We start from the raw sequence: 20,279 nt of genomic DNA, 5'->3' as shown, positions 1-20,279 counted from the left end.
AGGCTTGTCACATAGTCGATGTGCAAGCGCTGGACCCGCGCAAGCTGTTTGCTTTCATAATACAGGCATGTAGATGAACTCCTGTTAGTCCACTCCAGGGTCATACTAATTTTTGTCAACACAGAGAAGCAAAGACAATGTTACGCTGGAAAGGGGAATTTCAAAATGGCTTCCGTGAAAGAACGTGTGCCCTACCTGATTCTGCCTTAATTTATTCTAACTCTGCCATTATTGTCATTTGTTTACCCTGGAAAATAAGAAATGATGGCTTCTTCTTCTTCTTTGGTAGTTGCAATTTACCAGCAATTTTCATTTAGTGCCCCCACATGAAACACGTGACACTGCAATAGACATTTAGTAGATTTTTGTTCATTTTGTACTGCCAAAATGAAAAGAAACTCTGGTGTCAGTCATTCATGGCACTGTAAGTCATCCAGCTCATCTCAGCTGGTGTTTCAACATAACATCACACAAACAAGGAAATATATTCAGGGAAAATACTTTGAAGGAGAGTAGGCAGAGGAGAGAGAGGGACTGGAGTGTGAGCCAAGTGATACTGGTGATATGCTGCTCCAAAGGAGGAGGTGAAACCACTTCCCTCTAAACCAGCTGAGGAAACACTGACAAAACTCAACAGTAACTTTTCAGGCTAGATCCTTGTTTATCAACCTATACTGTCTACACTGATCTGTCAGCCAAACAGATGAACCATGTCAAATAACGTCATACAGAAATACAGCCAAGGCAAATGGTTTAAATGCATTTTTTCTTTGATTAAAAACAGGTTAAACAAAGAGTGTGCACATACCAGAAACTCATCCCGTATAAAGTATTTTGCCCTTGTGACGCGAGGATCTTCCCCTGGCTCTGGTATTGCTGTTGGACAAGAACAGAAACAATTGAGTGATATTTTTACTATTATATTATACAGGGTCTACAGCATCATTATCACTACCAGATTCACTACACTGAACTGCCAGGAGCTGCATAAAAAAAACAAAAGCTGCATAAATGTGGCATAAATTATCATTATCATGCAAAACATTGCAATTACAATTATTAGTCATGATTATTTTGTCTTTGTTGTAGTGAACAAAATTACTTTATTGCTCTTTTTCATCATAACATATATTCTAACTTTCTTCACGACAGTGCTTTTCAAATTAACAACCTTTAAAAAAAGTCAAAAATTAAATAATTAGGGCAGTGCAGAAACAACCTTGAGGGTGCATTCAGGTTACAGTTTACAAAACAACAGGAAGTTGTTCATTTTCAGTGGAAGCCTGTAACATGCAGCTACAAATGCTGAGAGCGTAAAATGGAGCAGTGTGTCGGGAACGTGTAGCCACAAAAGGTTCATCTGCCTCCGACTTTTTCCACGCTCTAGTCACACTGCAAAGCATGAACCCATCAGAGAGAAACATGTCTCTATTCCCACTGCAGCTCCCACTGCAGATACATGTGTGCTTTTACTGCGGTGCTTTGTTAATCTGCTAACTAAAGCTAATGTTCATTGTGAAGCAAAGAACTAGCCATGCTCATGCTAAATGTTCTAGGAAAATAAAAATAAAGACAAAAAAAAAACAAAAAAAAACAAGCTCTGACATTGAGCCATTTGTTAACGCTTTGCCTTGATGACGACATGGAACAGGTTTAGTTGGTACACACAACCCAAGTTTGGTTACACAGTTTGGTAACTTCTGTATCCTGTAACATTTTCATTTTCCTCTCTACTATCAGATGTATCCATTCTTTTCCATTTTGGTCACTGTTTTCCAGAGATTGTCTATGTAATGTTTCTCATTTGTTCCCACTGGAGCTCCCTGCTTCTCCACTTTAACTTTGGTTTTGTCACATTAGTTTACATTACGCATTCAAAGGTTGTACGTGTAATGGAAGTGTGTGATGTACCACACTAGCACTTTATGGGGAATTAAAAATATAATATCCCTATGAGAAACCTTTGACTGATATTGGTTTTTGGGCTCATCTGATGGACAATTTGTAGGCCCAACTATGCAAACAGAGCAAAAATAAGCATCATCCAACACAATTTTTCATTACGAGATATTTCAAATCAAAAAATACAAAGCGCAGAGAAGATCTCAGATGTTTTGTTGTTAGACAATATCCTTTTGATCACAAATGTGCAGAAAATATTGTGAAAATATTTAGGAAGAAAAGAAAAACTGCAACTTGAAGAGCTTATTAGTGTTTTCTTCAGTCCTGTTTTCTTTCTTATTTTATTGGTATAGCGTCTCAACATTGGCATATCTGTCAAAGCCTAACGACTGATACACCGAGCGGGCTTTAACTGGCTCCCAAAAACCACTCCCAAAAATCTCCAAAAACATGAAACACCTTGGCAACCATCACTCTACATGAGCTCATACAAATCTTCATCAAGCTTGTTGTATTTCGACTCCTCATTGCTTATCATCTGCACCGTGACACTCCCAACTAGGATATTAAACACAGGGAACTAAAAAACTGATGGGTGTACCATGTATATCAGGGTCAAGCTCTTACCATCATCAGGCGTAGTGTAGCGTGCAAACTCAGGGAAATACTCCTCAATTTTAGATTTCCCTGCCAAAACTTTCTCAGCAAGCAGATCCTGTTTGTTCAGGAAGAGGATTACCGAAATGGTCCGTAGCCACCTGTGGAGGGACATCAAGGAGGAGTTTAGTGCCCGATTTCTCAGGGCAGGTGGGTTACAAGCCTAATGCTGGAGAGTCTCCACATGTCACAAAATGTTTTAATAAGGCAAACAAAGGCAAAGCTAAGCTGCCAACTTCCACCACTTCTAGTCCTGGGAAGAAAATATCTAAGAGTTCTTGCTAAATAAGCTTTTCATGTGCTTTCGCAGGGAGAAGCCATATCTGAAAACAATTTGATGATAACACCAAGTATTTGCCATTGCTGACCCCCTATATGATGTAATTAATGTAGAACCAGTTTAAGTAGCATTCAAATGGTACTATGTAGCTGAGCATTATATATGCATATATTATAAATTCTATAAATATTACTGTAATTTAAATCCTATAATATTATACAACTGCAGAATTTAATAAAACGTAATAATCAATTATTCTGCATAAACATGTAAGCACTCAAATGTGCTCATGGTTGAGAGTGGATTCTTTTTTTTTTACTTAAGAACAAATCCCATATCAGAAAACCCTAGTGAATCTTCATGAAAACTGCGTAAGTGGGTTCTAAGAATTTTTTTTCTAAAGAATGACTGGTGAATGAGGCCAATTCTTGAGAAAAGTTCTCTGTGCTAAACAAAGAACAGAGTGTGTGCAGCATTGAAAATGTGTACCAAAAAAAAAAAAAAAAAAAAAAAGGTTTAATGGCAAAGAATTCAGATGTAAACACAGAATGCCACAGAACTGTGAGGTTTTGGGAAAACTGCTCCAGAAACACTATGACTTTTGTCTTGTTTGAGTAATCAATACCACGGGCAGATAAACAGAAACATATTTAAAGAGCCTGGTGATGTGCATTGGGACGAGAGCTGTGTTTGTCAAATGCCGTGTGCTTGTTGCATGAGGGTGCGTGCATGCTTGTCTTTATGCATGCATCAGAAAATCCACATGGGGCAGCAGTTAAGACAATAAGCATAGTGAAGTCATGAATTGTGGAGTGGGCGGTGGGTGGGGGGGTGGGGGGGGAACATACAGAAAGCCAGATAAATACTGAACTAGATTCTAACTTCAGCACTGCATCATTTTTTCTCTTTTTTTAGAGAGTTATACAGGAAAAATCCACACTAGCACTGTCCATTGTGGCATTCCAGTCAATAATGCTAAAATTAAATAAAGAGGATGCTTGTCTTGTTTGTTCCTTATGTGTCTGTGTGACTGTGTGTGTGTGTATGTGTGTGTGTGTGTGTGTCCAGCCTCACTGACTGACCTGTTGTTCCAGATGTTCTTGAAGAGGTTGAGGGCTTCCTGCAGCCTGTTGGTCTGATTGTCTTCTCTGATCACCATATTGTAGCTGCTACTTGCCACCACAAAGATGATAGCTGTCACATCTACGTTACACATTGTCACACGCACACACACACACACACACACACACACACATAATACAACGGGATTAAAATAGCAACGATAGTGACAAAACTACACAACATTTGCAATACATACACACGTGCATCCCTCTTAGCTTTGAATTTAAATAAACAAATGGACACGAATCCCACAAAACTACATGCATGGATACAAATAACTGACACTGATACAATCAGTGATTACTTATGGTAATTAATCAATGAGTTCTATCAGTGCCAGAGCAGTCTGGGTTAGAACTAGCCTACCGTTAAAACACTGGATCCATTTCCGACGCTCATCCCTCTGGCCTCCAACATCAAACATACTGCGAGATAGAGGAAGTAAAAAGTAGAATACAGTAAAGCAGAGTAAACAGAGTTTGATAGTTGGTGATATTACCCATGATTCATCATTCTAACAGGGTTGCTGCTGACATCTTGTAGGGGAAAAGTCTGTATCTAAAACACAGGTGAGTTTGTAAAAGTGTGATCAGAGCATCAACTATGCAGTCAACTACCTTTAAAAATAACATCATTTGTCTAATGTCTAATGTTGCCATCATTTTTTGTTAGAGTAGGTGTAACTTATTTATAAATGGGGGGGGGGGGGGGGGGGGGGGGTCAATTTGGAGCAAAACTATAAATACTCCAACACAAGAACTGCCTTTATTGTTTTCTATGTTGGAGAAGTGAGTGTGCAGATTCTATTTCTGCTTTTCTATTGACAATTTCCCCACAATGATCAATGTCCAGCACCAAGATGAAAAAAAAAAAAAAACAACTCCATAATAACTCACTGGAAATTGACTTTGTCTATCTGAAATCTCGTCTCAAAGATCCCAGATGTCAATACTCGGCACCTCAACAGGTCCTGAAGGACGGAAGAGGGAGGGAGGTTAGACAGGAGATAGAAACAGAGAGGAGGGACAAGGTAGAGAGACATGAGAAGAGTGTGGAAATGGGAAGAGAAGAAGAGATTGTTGATAGAGGAAGAGAAAGAAGAATGAGGACATAAAAAGAAGAAGAATGGTTGTGAGACATAAACAGGGGATGCATGGGGAACGATGGAGGGAAAGGCTGCAGAATAATATGAAGTAAGCTGCTTATTCTTGTCTTCAATCAAACGTCATTAATTAGCAAAGTTAAAATCATTCAACTTTACAGAACACAGATATCAGAACAATATGTTTAAGCCCTTTGAGACAAATTTGTAATTTGTGATTCTGGGCTATATAAATAAAATAAATTGAAAATAAACTGAATATGTTTGAAATCAATATCCTCATACTCATGAGTTTTTTCTTCCTGTATCCGTACGTAATCACAATACAACATATGTATTGAAAATCACATATTAAACAATCAAATTAATGTTCATCCCAACTGAACAGACTGGTAACGTCAGGTGTCATGTCAAATAAACTTCTAAAAATTTTCAGATTACATTCTTTAAAATGTTTCATGCCCTACTTTGTCAGTTTTGAATAAAAAAAAAAATCCTTGTCATGATATCCAAGCATCACAAAATCATGACAACATGACTCTGCTGAAAGACAATAAAGACTAATATTGAATTATTGCCCAGCCCGATATACATATCAACTGGCTAGTATTGCAACAGTTTATCACAGAGGACAGATGTAGGCAGGCATATTTCAATAATTCAAAGTGCTACAACATAATACTGTGTGTGTGCGTGTGTTTCACCACTGAAAAACCTACCTGATCAGTGGGTGTGTAGTCATTCTGCTTCACCACATCAATCTTGTCTAAGAAGCTGCAATAGGAAGAGAACAACAAGGTTAGGTCTCCTGCAGCCATCTTTATGGCAAATAATAAACAAAAACTGATATTTTGCAAGATACAACCACATCTTTTCCGGTGGCTGCACAAATATATATAAACTGTCATTTGCCATTGCTTAGACTTGCATTTGCCAGGTGAAAATGAGTGTAACACCACAGGTCCTTCAAAAAGTCAACCATACTGACTAGCCTATCATGCTACACTAATGTACATGGTGAAAAGAGAATCCCCCACCCCATGCACACACACACACACACACACACACACACACACACACACACACACGCACATAGCACATGTAACAGCAGTCAGAGCAGTACAAACTTGGGAGGTGGTGTTCCCCACAGAGCCACCAGAGGGCGCATGTTTTAATTCACAGTGAGATCAGAGGCAGGCAGTCTGAGTCACCAGCAGCCGTTTGCTCTGTCAGACTGGAGGAGCCGAGTCAATGGAGCCGCTGTAGTAGTACTTACACAGGAGGAGAGGTGTGTGTATGTGTGCGCCTTCGTGCACGCGTGTACATGTGTGCTTGTTTCTGTGTGCATGGTGGAAGTGTGTGTGTGTATTTGCGGTGTGTGTGTGTGTGTGTGTGTGTGTGTGGGTGAGCATGCAGGCCTACAGAGTGCCTACCTAGCAAAGCGTGCCAAATGCACATTATAGTTCCAGAGAATCAGCCTACTTTACCTCCGCGTCTCGGTGTGTGTGAGCTGCGCTGATGTTTTCGGGATGACTGTATCAGGGCCGCTTGCCATAGGTTTCAGTGGGGACTCAAAATGGGCCCACACAGATCTATATCCCTCTGCTTAGTCACTGAGGTTGACTGGTGTTTTACACAAGCTTTTGTCAGGGCAAGAGACTTAAATTTCTCATTCACATCCCAGGCTGAAGACGTTTAAGACCCCGTGCTGTATCAGCTGTTTCTTCACTGTAACAGCAGCTGACATCTGGGCCAGAGGAACTGTCGTGAAATGACTTAGCATGAGACAAATCGCTGTCCCGCTGTACATGCGAACATGGACCCTACGTGTGGACTGCAGCTACGCAGCCTGGCCTGGACAACTGGATAGACTTGCCTTGTTGCTTTTCTTTTCTGACGGGCCTGGCCACACACACACACCAACACATACACACACACATTTAGACATTCCAGCCGTCCTGACAGTACTTTCAGATGAATAACGACCACATGATGTAAAAATGACTGGAGCGGCTCCGCTCTGACAGTGCAGAGAGAAGGAGTGGGCTCACACAGGCCTTGGGGAACGGCCCGCTTAAGAATTGCATGATTGTCTGTTCGCTACAGTGGCAGCCCACTGTAAAGGTCCTGCTGGCCAGCATCTATCCAGCACCAGCCCAGCAGGTTTCACCACAACAATTCTCTTTAAGGGTGCTCTAACAGCATCAGCAGTGGAACAGCAAAAAAAAAAAAAAAAAAAAGGGACACAGTCTACAGGAAATTGCAAAATCCACAAAACTGATAATAATCGATCGACTGATAATCGATTGACAGAAAATTTATCAATTAGGCCTACAATTTTCATAACCAAGTAACCTTTTGAGTCATTAATCAATTAAAAATACCAAACATTTGCTGCTTACAGCTTCACAAATGCTATGATTTGCTTGCTTTTTTTGTGTTTAATTTTTTTTTTTTTTTATAAAATTAACCTCTCGGGTTTCTTCAATTTGAAAATATCTCTTGTGACATTTGAGAGACAAATTGATTGTTCAATTAATCAAAAACAAACAAACAAACAAACAAACAAACAAACAAAATAACAGTTAATTGACAAAGAAAAAAAGATTAGAGATCAGAGATTAGATGGGGCACTCCTGCCACAGTCACTATTTTACCAGCCAACTTTTTTTTTTTGACTAGAACAGCACTGCAGAAAGTTGGCTCAGTGCCTGCTTAAGTGGTTGCTAAACAGACAAACTTACCAGCCACAGCCAAAGCTTGCCAGCGTTTGGCTGTGGCTGGTGTTCATTTCCCACCCTGCTGAACCACCGAGCTGCTACGTCTGTCTGTCTGTCTGTCTGTCTGTCTGTCTACCGCTCCTTACAACCAGAGAACCAAGGCGCTCGCTAGTGGCTGCTGCGTGGGGCAAAGGTATGTAACCCCCTCTGAGATAACTAGGAATGTGGCAGGCAGGGGTGAAATGTGACAGGAGGGCTGCAGGTAACACACTGAGAGGAACAGGGGGCCGGGCCTGCAGAAGCCTCTGGACTGACACACAGACAGACGGACAGACAGACACACGGAGACAGGGGAAAATAGATGGAGACAGGAAGAAAGAGGGAGACTGCATGACAATGACAGAAGATACTGGAGGAGGGAACAAAGAGTTTTGGGAACAGAGACAGAGACAAGGGCAGTGTGGGTTTTTTAAGACTGATGAACACGTTTTTTTTTTCTTCCCAAAAGATATTTTGTGCCGATATTCAATATCTTTAAATTAGAACATTTCTGCACAAAGAACAACAACTTCTTTTTTATGGAATGCTTCAATAAACAAAATGACATAAAAAAGAATACTGCAAATGCAAAACACACACACACACACACACACACACACACACACAATTTTTATTTATTCATATATATATATATATATATATATATATATATTTTTTTTTTTTTTTTTGTAAAAAGGGCTACACTTAAAACCTCTTTCCAATTAGAAAGGGAAGAAATGGACACTGATATTTGATATTCAAGAGAACACAAATAATGGCCTGATTTATTGGTAAACTGATAAACACACACACACACACACACACACACACACACAACCAGCCAACCGGTCTGGTACCGTCTCCTCCCTGCAGGGACTGAGTGGCCCGGCTGTTCCCACACCACCACTGCTCTGCTCTGGGAAGCCAACACACCCAGAGCCCCTGACACAATACAGTTTAGCCAAGTGGCACAGTGAGGCAGCCCATCTCGACAAGCTAGACTCTGCTACTATGGAACAACATCACCACGCTGAGCTGACCAACGTAAATAAAACACGAAAACAAAAAGACCCAGAATGACAAAAGTTAAAGCAGCAGCACCGGCGCTAAATGATGACAGAGGGAACATGGCTGCCACTGACAGCTGCAAGGACCAAACTGTGTTTATCTACGGCTCTGGTCTGGTGCGTGGACGCACCCAGTACAAAAACACTGCTCAATTTTTAGCAGTTCTCCCTATTAATAGGAGAGGTGCCAATAATAACCATGCCTAGTAAGTTGAACTAAATAATAGTGGCTGCCCCAGTAACAGAGAGGTCTGGGCTGTTATGTATAACCTGGCAGGGTTATTCTGGGGTAGCAGACTGGCTGACTTAAACGCTGAAAATACACACAGGACACTTGTCTGGCGATTTAAAATAGCCGACTATTTACAAGAGGTGATAACTGTTTCTTTTTTAACTTTATATTTAAACGTTGGATCGTTTTGCCGTACTCTAGGTTCAACAGTTGTAAGGCGTTTTATCTAGAAGATAAATGAAAACAGACATTCACAAATCCACACACACACACATACAAAACCGTACATGAAACCACACATGCCTGAGTAGTGTGACAAGCCTGCCTCCACACACATGCACACACACACACTCAGTCCTATGATCTGTTTGACATAAAATGTTTTGTTGCCTAAATAAACTGTGCCTTCAAACAAAAGAGATAGCTTTATATAATCAGTGTGGGCCTATTTTAAATTATGACACATTTATTTTGAATTGAAGATATACATTTAGTGTTCACTCCAATTTCCAGAAACACACCACCTTCAAAAACTAGTTTTACAATTTCTTCTACACCTCTCCTTTTATTGCAGCAATATCTAGGCCTGCTTCTTAGAATAGACTGCCCTGAAAATACTTCCACCACTTCTATAAACGGCAGCATGTTTCAGCTGTAACCCTTTGCACACTCAAAATCAAAATTGAAAGAAGAAATGCCACATTGAAGCGTTGGCCTAAATCTGAACTACAGCGGTAGTTTGCAGGTTAATCAGTGCGGGGTATTTTTTTTCTCAACTTTCACTCTGTCTCTGTGGGGAGAACTCCCCTTCACTCAACGCCTTTACCAAGATCTAATATGCTGGAAGGACATAAGAGGCTACAGAGTCGACAGCGAAGCTCTGACCCAACAAAGCTGATGACAGTCCCATAATGCATTTATCTTGTTAAAGTGGCAGGATTAGGACAAAGGATTACCCAGATTATGAGATAGTATACATCTTCAACACGGCACGGGATTAAGCTGCTCTGAACTAATGGACTGTGCTGACTCAGTCAGAGACACAGAAAAAGCGTCCTTAACAGTTAGAGTTGGATTAAAAAATTATGATGAATTATTAACTTGGTTATTTAGACTGGAAACATCATAAATTCGTGTAGTTAAAATACTATGGACAGGTTTAGGAGCATTGCTAATTTACACACCAAAAACTGGAGTAAGCATTTAAAGTTAAATACTAAATTAACACCATTTTAACTTCACTGTTAAATGTAAAAGTCTGGCAACATTTCTCTTATTTAAAGACATTAATTATAATACCAGAATTTAATTTTAATTGAGTGCAATAACAGACTAAGCAAAGTTTGTTTAAAATATATATTTTTTGACACGTAAATAACCATGGTGATTTTATCAAGCATATGTTATTTCTAATTTGCAACTTTCTCAGTGTCTCTTTCTATCGCTCCCTCTCTCTCTCCCACACACACATACACACATACATAACATCTGGAGATCCTGTGTCTGAGTAATTCTCCAATGATCGGCTATGTGCTGCACACGCACACACACACAAACACACAAACATACACACACATAGAAAATGAGCTGACCGACAGGATTACGACCTTAAGTAATAACATCCCCGAGCCTGACAAATATTCCACATTTGTCCCAACCCTTTTTTGTCAGCCGGGTTTTCCAAAAAAGATCAGCAATTTATTTTACTGTTCATTTCTTGTGTTTCAAGAACATGCGGGAGGAATCTGAAAAGGCCCAGTTGTTTATAAAGAGTGTGTGCCTAATATTTCTGCCAAACTGGGAAACTAGAAAGCAGTTCAGAGTAATAAAGAAAATAACAAATAAATGTTCCATGTTATAGGAACAAAGCTTAACAACTGGGAGCATGAAAGGACCTTAAATAAAATGGAGTGGAAATTACAGATGATCATCAGGAACCTACAGTAAAATGTAGGACTCAAGATTGGAAAAAAAAAAAAAAGAAAGAAAGCTTAGGATACTATTATTGTTGAATAACTTGGAGGCAGAAATAGTTAAGGCTTATTTTCCAAATCTTTAACTTTTGGCAAAAATGCAACAAAATGCTTTATATAATACAAAACCGTTTTAGCAACCCATATGTGTTCATACTGCATTAAACTGGGCTATATCAGTATTCAAACCAAATGCTGATACTCAGGGCAAATTTAAGACTAAACTGAAAAATGCTGCAAAAATGAAACACTTTAATTTGTTATTTCAGCACAATGAAACCTATCTCTGTGCAGAATAAAAAACTTGAAGTTTCACAGACACAAAAATGATCTTGGCAGTTTCTTAGAGGTGAACTGATCGCTATGCGGCCCGGCGACTGAAACAATCCAGCGGGCTTATTGCTTCTTTGTATGTTAACGCTTCACATCGCAAGAAGCCTCCCGAGCCAAGCCTTCACCAGCCGATCCTTAATCAAACACACACGCATGCACACACACACATCCAGAGCAAGGAGAGAGGGAGAGAGAGAGAGAAAGGGGGAGAGAGAGAGAGAGAGAGAGAGAGAGAGAGAGAGAGAGAGAGAGAGAGAGAGAGTAGGAAAGAAAAGAGAGAGAAGGCTGTGTCTGACATTACAGCGCTGCTCCAAAAATAGCTCCCTGGCGCCCTGGCCTCCAGCTTGGTTGTCATGGCGACAGAACCACAGGCGCTATAAATAGACAATCAGCTCCAAATCTTGTGTGACTGGAAAGGGGCCAGAGAGAGGGAGAGACAGACAGAGGAAGAAAGACAGAAAGACAGAAAGAAAGAAGGAAAGCAAAGAAAGAAAAAAGAGAAACAGTTAAAAGAAAGAGAATGACAGAGGAGGGAGACTGCGAGAAAGAGAGAGAGAGAAATGCAGAGAATGGAGTGGGTCAGGGAAAGAAAAAAGAAAGAAAGAAAGAAAGAAAGAAAGAAAGAAAGAAAGAAAGAAAACAACTAACAGTGGGAATGGGAAAGCTAGTGTGTGACACAGCGACTGACTTGGGAGCAGCACAATCACTGAATACACAGCTTTGTGACAATCACAATATAGTGAGATTGCAGCAGGACACGGCGGCAAACTTTCTGAAAGATCCTGAACTGAAAAAAAAAAAAGGAAAAAAATCAGCCGTACACTTGGCAGGAAAACTTTCAAACTGACCCAGCTTGCACTAGGACAGGTAACGTGTCTCACGCTTACCTGGACATTTGCAAGCAAACAAGTCAAACAATATTAAGGTTACATCAGACCGAGTATCACCCCCCACTCCCTAAATCCGTTTCTCTTCATCCCCATCCCTAACTCTCCCCTCTTTCTTGTTCCCTCACTCCCTCCCTCCTCACGATGAGTCAGACACTCAATCCCAGCCATTTTCTGTCCCTGCAGAAACACCACTACGCATCAGAGAGAGGAGGAGAGAGAGAGAGAGTAAAGAAGAGAAAGAGAAGGAAGGGGTTCAGGAAGCCTGTATTGGGGTGACTCCACCACATGACAGACCCACGTTATCGCTGGGAGAGGATTTCAAAGAATCTACACACAATAAAAACGGTGGCAAAACGCAGCTGGCTATCACATCTGGGTGACACGTACACAAACACACGCCGGCACGTATGTGGACATAAACCACATTCCTTCTCTTTCTCTCTCTCTCTCTCTCTCTCCCTCACACACACTTTTCTCCATTTCCTCTAAGCATCTCGTTAGGGAGCGTTCAACCACTTTTATTCCCCCTTATCTTAACCTATCAGAACTTGCCCAGGCCCAGATTTACTGAAACCACTGGTGGGCACTAAAATGATTTCTGCTTTCAGTTTGCAAAGCAAAATAATTCCACTCCACCGACATTTAAACGGCGTGTTTACTGTCCTTCCTTATGTTGTTTACTGTCACAAGTAGTGGAAATGACAATTGACAATTTGCAACGCTGCATCTTGCGACATTCAACGTAAATTGGGCAGAAGTGGAACTTATTGATCTATACTGGGGACAGTTAATGTCTTTCACATGTGTTTAGGATAACGACAGTCACCAGATGTTGTTTACCTAGTGATATAAAAAGACGTCTCACTCTCCCGTCTTTGTCATTCTCATGCTAACTCGTTTGTATGTATGGCCCAAGCTCGTTAGTAAATGCCTGAAATGATCTCTATGTGAGCGTCGACTTTCTACTCCGGCCATGACAGAATCATCATCCTTCTAACTCCACTTTTAGAAATGACTAAACCAAATTGATTGGAATTTGATCAGGCCGTGCTTTACAGCCAGCCCTCATCACTCTAAAATGCTTGGATCTGGACCCATTCCCGATCTTTGATATCATCTCGGGACATCCCTTCCAATCAGGGGTTATGTCACTGGTTTTGCACATGATGAAAGTTTTTGCACAATTTAAAGGCTTAAATCAGGGCCAAAGTTAACTGGCACGTTGAGATAGCACTTGGTATGTAGTGCAGGCCTAGAGATTACACTCAAGAAAATCCTGGAACCTCTTACACCCTGAGTTTTTCAAAGGTTGGGTTGGTACCAAAGGCTGAGTTCATGGAAAGTGCAAAATGGGAACTCAAATACTGGAACTCCTGGTGCCCCCCCAAACAAAACCAAAACCAAAAACAAACAAACAAAAAAAAAAAAACATAATGGCATCAAAAGGTCTGAGCTATATTAAGTTATCAAAGTCGTGTCAAATCAGGGCAAATCATGGTTGAAGAAGAAGACGAGTTACAGAAGGACAGTAAAAACCACAAAAGCATGTGACATGAAGATGCAGTGATAACGGTCCCAAACACAACAAGAACGTTTGCACTCTCATGTGCTGTGCAAATACACAAATGAAGACAGAAGGCAAGAAAAGCTCCCCGCATTCAAACCATTAACTGGTCTGTGTAGTAGTGTCTCACAGTTGAAGATGTTTTCTAGCTGCTTTCATACTGGCTTTCCTAGCATTGTTCAGATGGGATACCATGGCTAGCTAGGATGAAACAGGCAGAATTAAATAGAAAAAAAAAAAAAGAAAAAAACTGAACAGCATTACTTGAGAGTTATCACTGGCCCAACCAATGCTGAAAAATGTTTTTTCTAATAATATTTGAGATCCTTTTTTCCCTTGTAATTTTTTGAAAGACCGCAATCAATCAATCAGCGGGGTGAGGAGATGATGTGCAGTGATTTGGAGACGGTGTTGGACTTGAGGTGGGCTGCCTTCAGAAAAGAGCTTGTCCAGTGGTGGTGCACTGGTGCCATCGAACAGACTCAAATAAAAGAAAACAGAGCAGAACAGAACAGAGTACTGAGAGGTGTGTATTTTCAGTGTGTGCCCTACTATATTTTATGGATTTTTTTCCGTGCATTAAGGCACATAAAAGTGTACATAAAAATAGAAACCATAAAATCAACTGTTACTTAAATACACTGAATATTTTCGCTATAATATAATAACTATGGGTGTCATGTCTATTGTTGTTGATGTTAGAATATACTATGTAATTATTGTATTTTATTCAATAATGTTATTAGTTGTAGGTCAATTGTATTACTGAAAATTAACAACTGTAGTAGCAGAAATCACATGCATTTGTAAGCCAAGTATTAATTCCAAGCAAGAGGCCAGGCTAAAATACTATTGGTGTTTATAGTACTATATTATAAATCATAAACTATATTTAAAATGCTATAAACTGTAAGCTACATACAATGTACTATAGTTTGAAAGTGCTATGTAAGTTATGCTAAATAATTTGTGTAAGTTGTTGAATATTCTTGTCAAGTTCTTTCTTAAAATATGTTTGTCGAGCCGAGTTCTTCTGGACTGTATACATACTTTTGTTTTTATTTTTTCCATGAAGTTAAATCTGCAAAAACTTTATGCAACTGCAAAAATTTGCTCATCATCCCTTGCAGACCATTACCCTTTTTTAAGTTAAAAACTGAATGCTCACAATAATAACAACTAAAACATATAGCTTTCAATTTCCATGAATGATTTTTTTTGGTGTTGTTTTGTTTTATAGGTAAAAGCTACACTAAACTACAGCGTGACTCACATATGACTATTCCTTGTAAAGGAACCATTTCGTTTCAGAATTGCAGTTGGTGATTTATAGCCAAAAGGAGAATCTCCTAACATTTTCAGGACTAAGATAGTGAATGACAACACTTTGGTTTCTTCTGTATTGATGAACACACAGAAATATGACAAGCGGACCCTTATCTACAAGGACAAAACAAATCCTTCACCTCGGTCTTGTTAGGGGGACAGAGTTGTGATGTTTGGACTTTTTTTTTTTTTATACGTACTGCCTACAGTTACAGCAGCCTCAGCAAGTCAGACGGAACACAACACATCCACATGTAATCAAGGACAAAAACATCCTCGCAAACAAGGCTTGCGACCATATAAGGTGTCAGGAAGTGCTACGTGAAAAAAAACACACACACACACACACAAATCAGGGAGGACCATGACGGAGCAGAAAGACAGTCGGGGGGCTTCAGTGACTCTCAGACAGCTAAGCATCATCGCCCCGTCAACCTCTCTCTTCTCAGACCTCATCTGTGGAGGTGAAACGGGGATGGAGGGTGGAAAAAAGAAAAAAAAAAAAAAAAACACGGGGGTGCCCTGACTTCCCCCATGCTAGTAAAGGGATACAGGGATGACATTTTCATTTAATGCCAACAACCTTCATCAATAATGCTAAAGTTGTCTCCCCCTCTCTCTTACTCTCCCTCTCCCTCTCTCTCCCCTAACACACTCGCTCATTCTTTCTCCTTCTGCAGCTTGCCTGGGTTAAAAATAGCTCTCCCCTCTCTCTTTCTCTGCTTCTCCGTTTACATAAGCACACAGTGGGGGGAGGGGAGCACTTCCGGTCTGGCCACCCAGCCCAGCATCTGATCCATAATACTGGAGCTGCTGGGTGTGGGAGAGAGGAGAGGAGAGGAGAGAAGAGGAGGATGACATACCCCGCAATGCAGGGAAGCCCTCTCTCTCTCTCTCTCTCTCTCCCTCTCCCTCCCTCTCTCTCTCCCTCCCTCCCTCTCTCTCTCTACTTCTCCTTCTCCTTCTCTCTCTCTCTCTCTGTTTGCCTTTGCCTCCTCTCCTGTCTATCTTTCTTTCCTTCCTTCTCTCCATTAGCTTGCAACTCTGCTTGTCTCTCCTGGATGAACGACTGTGCTCAGGAAAAACAGTCCATAATCACATTTCATACAAGGGAGGGTTTTCATGATCATCTTAGTGAGAGGCTACACTGACCACCCCCCCACTCAAAAAGACACACACACACACACACACACACACACACACACACACACACACACACACACACACACACACACACACACACACACACACACACACACACACACACACACACACACACACACACACAGTAACATGTATGCACAAAAAAACAAAAGTCACAGATGCAGATGCACAAACACAGTCACACACAGACATGCACATATACACACAATGACACTGACTCAGACATACAGCAACGACCTCACACATACAGTGTATGTCCATACAGCTGCACGTACACACACAAATGTGCACACACACACACACACACACACACACACACATACACAAGCGAGTGAGCCTCCGCCTTCCAAGAACTGTGGGTTCATGTGACCACTGCGTGCCTTATAACAGAGGCAGGCCTGACAAAGATCAAAAGAAGGATAAGAAAAAATACCAGAAAAGACAGAGAGGGAGAGAGAACGAGTGAGAGAACGAGAGAGAGAGAGTGAGACTGGAGGAGGGAGAGAAGAGAAGGGAAGTTTCAGCTTTGAGAGAAGAAGACAGAAGAAAAAATGCCTCCACTTATTGTGACAATAAATAAAAAGCAGTTTGATACTCAACACGCAGGCATTGAAAATATTCAAGTGTCACCAGAGCTAGGATGCAATCTCAGTCAGTCCCCAGTTACACACTCACACACACACACACACACACACACACACACACACACACACACACACACACACACACACACACACACACACACACACACACACATCAAGGTTAGTGGCCGGGTGGTTTTAGCAGGACTGCTAAGTGACTTTATAAAGTGGCCATGAAAACATTCCACTAATTTCCCAACACATAAAACTAACTTGAACCAGCTTAATAGGAAGCTCAATAAACCAATCAGGACTTAAGCACAACGAACAAAGTAACACAAGTTTCATGGCTTATTCTGGTGCTTTATTATTAATTATTAGGTAGCAATTAAATTATTCGAAAGTAGTAACAGAAGCTGATGGATTCCAGTTGTGTGAAGTCAACTATTCTTATCTATGCTGTTTATTGCTAATACGGACCGAGTAGAACAAACAGCCTGTCATTATCAAGGTAGCGCAGCATTCACAGTCACCTCGTGAACCTTGTTTCCTTGTGCTCACATAAACCACATGGCTCAACACCCAAACACCTGACATTACGCGAGCCAAAGAGCGTGTTGTGAGTGCACATGTGTTAAACAGAGAGAAACCATTTGTTCGAGAGGGTATCTGTTTTTGTGAAAGTTCTGTGTATGTTTAATTATGTGTGTATGTAGGGGTGTGAGAGAGAAATAAAGCGAGAGAGAAAAGGAGACTTACTACTGTGCGCAGTCGATGAGCTGATATTCATTGGACCTTTCCCAGCAGGCCCGGACTCCCTCGTCCTGCCAGAGGATCTTTGCATGTTCATAGAACTCCTCCAGAAAAGAGGGAGAGAGAGAGAGAGAGAGAGAGAGAGAGAGAGAAGTCTGGGTCAAACAAAGGCTTGGACACAACATACTACAACTGGAAGTCAGTGTCGTGTCTTCATGCACAGGACCACATGAGCAAGGATGTAATAACAAATTAACAACTGGGAAGCAGGAAAACAGAAATCTTCATCAGCTGTGGCAGTCGAACATCATGAAAAAAAATCATGTGTAAATTAAATGTAACAAAGTATACTGTTCTTAATTTTTCTTGGGGTTCACCATAGGAAAAAAGAGGTGCACCTGAGGAAAGACATTAGAAGAGGAGAAAAGAGAAGAGAAAAAAGTACAGAATTGAACAGAATACAATACAGTACAGTACAGTACAATACATAGACGAGAACAGACCAGAAAACCGTAAATGCTTGATTTAAAAAAATGGAAAAAATGTACTACAGTTAACTTGTACATCACTTTAAAATTATTAAAAAAAACAATGCCAATTATTTCCATTAGCAATCATATTAATCAGCAATAGAATAGAGTAGAATAGAACAGAACAGAATAGAGCAACCCAAACAGAAATAAATAAATAAACAAATGAAAATAAGTGTTATACAGTTAACTTGTACAAAAATTAAAACAAAATAGAATGGCATCTGTTTCCTTTAATAATCATAATAATAGGCAGCCACATTATGAAGCAAATTTAAAGCAAAAAAAAAAAAAAACAACAAAACAAAACAAAACAAAACAAAAAAACACGGCAGTAATTGCAGAGTCAGTAGGAATGTTCTCATATCAGGACTGGATGCCTCGTGATTACAATCAGCCTTTACTGCACACAGCGCACTGGGCACGAGCCACTTCAAACAGTTGTGGATGGTAACACGCTGAAAGCAGGGGCAGGTGGGTGTCCAAATGGGGAGGAGGCGTGTTTCGATGAGCCCGCATCCCAGGAGAGGGCCACATTTCTCATTTGGATCTCAGTGGGTGAAAAAGTTTAAGAGTCAAAGGGGAAATGCACTGATATTCCCTCCCTTGATTTGGTAGTTTGAGGCTCTCGGCCCATTCAGAGAGGAGCAGCAGATGAGAGGACTCTGACAGAGGCAGGAAACAGAGCGGTTCATTGAGTTCATGGAGGAATGGAGAGCTTTGTACTGACACAAGGCTTGGCTGTCACTACATTGGGCCTATCACTTCACTATGGTCTTCAGTCGGTTGCATAGAACGCTGTCAGGCACAAATAACCGATTATGACCCATACGGTGTTGCCAACATTTTAAAAAATAAATAAATAAAAAAAAAAATCAATTTACAGTATGGGCTAGTCGTTCGCAAAACTGCTCCTCTTGCACCCAAAGTAATCAGGCCACTGCAATGAGGAACCGAAGGCTGGCGTCACTTTGTATAAAGTTAGCATTTCCAACATTTTGTGTGTAGTCCAAAACTCCTTGGATGAATGGGATTTGCAAGAAACACCAAAAGCAAAGTCTGCTCTATGTGACACTGTAATAGCCATAATTTGTTTGGTTCCATTAAATATAATACATCGGCTAACTATATCGCAAGAATTTTCATCCTTCCGTCACTTGTTGTATTGATTTTTCCTGGGAAAATAGTGACTGTTTGGGAAATAGACAACAATAGTCAGCTTGCTATCAGGCAGTTTGACGTGATAAGATAAACATATATGAACAATAACAACTATAACAATTATTCAGTGCAAGCCTATGGGAATTTTAATGATGTGAATGTAAAACACAGCAGTGCTGAAATGATTAGCTGATATTAATCAATGAGCTGATCAACAGAAAATTAATTTGATAATGAATGAATCATTAGTCATTTAGAGCATCAAGTAAAAATCTCAAACATTTGCTTATTCAAGATCTGCTGACCTCTCTGTTGTTCACATCATAAAATTAATACTTTGCTTTTTTTTTGGCTGCTGATCAGACTTTGGGCTTTGTAATTATTTTTGACACTTGACAGACTAAATGATTAACTGACTCACCAAAAATAGATCAATAAATCAATAAATCAACAGATTAAATGACAAAGAGAATAATCATTTGCAGCTTTACAATACAGTTTGAAGATTACACTTTGGCAACAAATCTTGTGAGTAAACAAGAGGTAAGGAAGTTGCTCATGTTACTGCAGTCTGCTTTCCCCAATAGTTAGCATTTTATTAGCAAACCATTAAAATTAACAAAAGATCAAAATTCAAAACAGGTGAGGCTGGGGGGTGTATTTTATCCCCTGTAACAAAACGTGGTTCAGCCTTCTTCAAAAACACCCATTCATATTTTCCCATAGGGATTTTGGACAACACAGCAAATGGCAGAGATGCTAATCTGTGGCTCACAAAATGACAAAGTGACAACTTCCACTTATGGTCTCTGTGTTCCCTGTAAGTAGAGGTGTACAGGAGTCTCCCCTAATGGATGGGATGGCTGCAATGGGTGATGTGAGT

At 40.3% G+C, this 20,279-nt stretch overlaps 1 protein-coding gene across 2 annotated transcripts in view; it reads right to left on the bottom strand.

Annotated features, from left to right (window-relative positions):
* LOC115359217 (guanine nucleotide-binding protein G(s) subunit alpha-like) overlaps window positions 1–20,279 on the bottom strand; it is a 41,671-nt gene that overhangs the window by 10,146 nt on the left and 11,246 nt on the right. For both annotated transcript variants that reach the window (XR_003928233.1, XM_030051571.1), the window contains exons 5-11: window positions 17,712–17,809; window positions 5,783–5,837; window positions 4,858–4,931; window positions 4,328–4,386; window positions 3,922–4,042; window positions 2,530–2,660; window positions 809–876 (exon numbers count right to left, since the gene is read on the bottom strand). Coding sequence is in view for 1 of the 2 variants with exons in the window: in XM_030051571.1 (XP_029907431.1) it covers window positions 809–876; window positions 2,530–2,660; window positions 3,922–4,042; window positions 4,328–4,386; window positions 4,858–4,931; window positions 5,783–5,837; window positions 17,712–17,809 (606 nt within the window). In the remaining variant the exon portion in view is untranslated. The remainder of the gene's footprint in view (window positions 1–808; window positions 877–2,529; window positions 2,661–3,921; window positions 4,043–4,327; window positions 4,387–4,857; window positions 4,932–5,782; window positions 5,838–17,711; window positions 17,810–20,279) is intronic.

This window comes from Myripristis murdjan, chromosome 5 (genome assembly GCF_902150065.1).
Source record: "Myripristis murdjan chromosome 5, fMyrMur1.1, whole genome shotgun sequence".
Classification (NCBI taxonomy): domain Eukaryota; kingdom Metazoa; phylum Chordata; class Actinopteri; order Holocentriformes; family Holocentridae; genus Myripristis; species Myripristis murdjan.
This window is presented reverse-complemented; position numbering and strand designations above follow the sequence as displayed.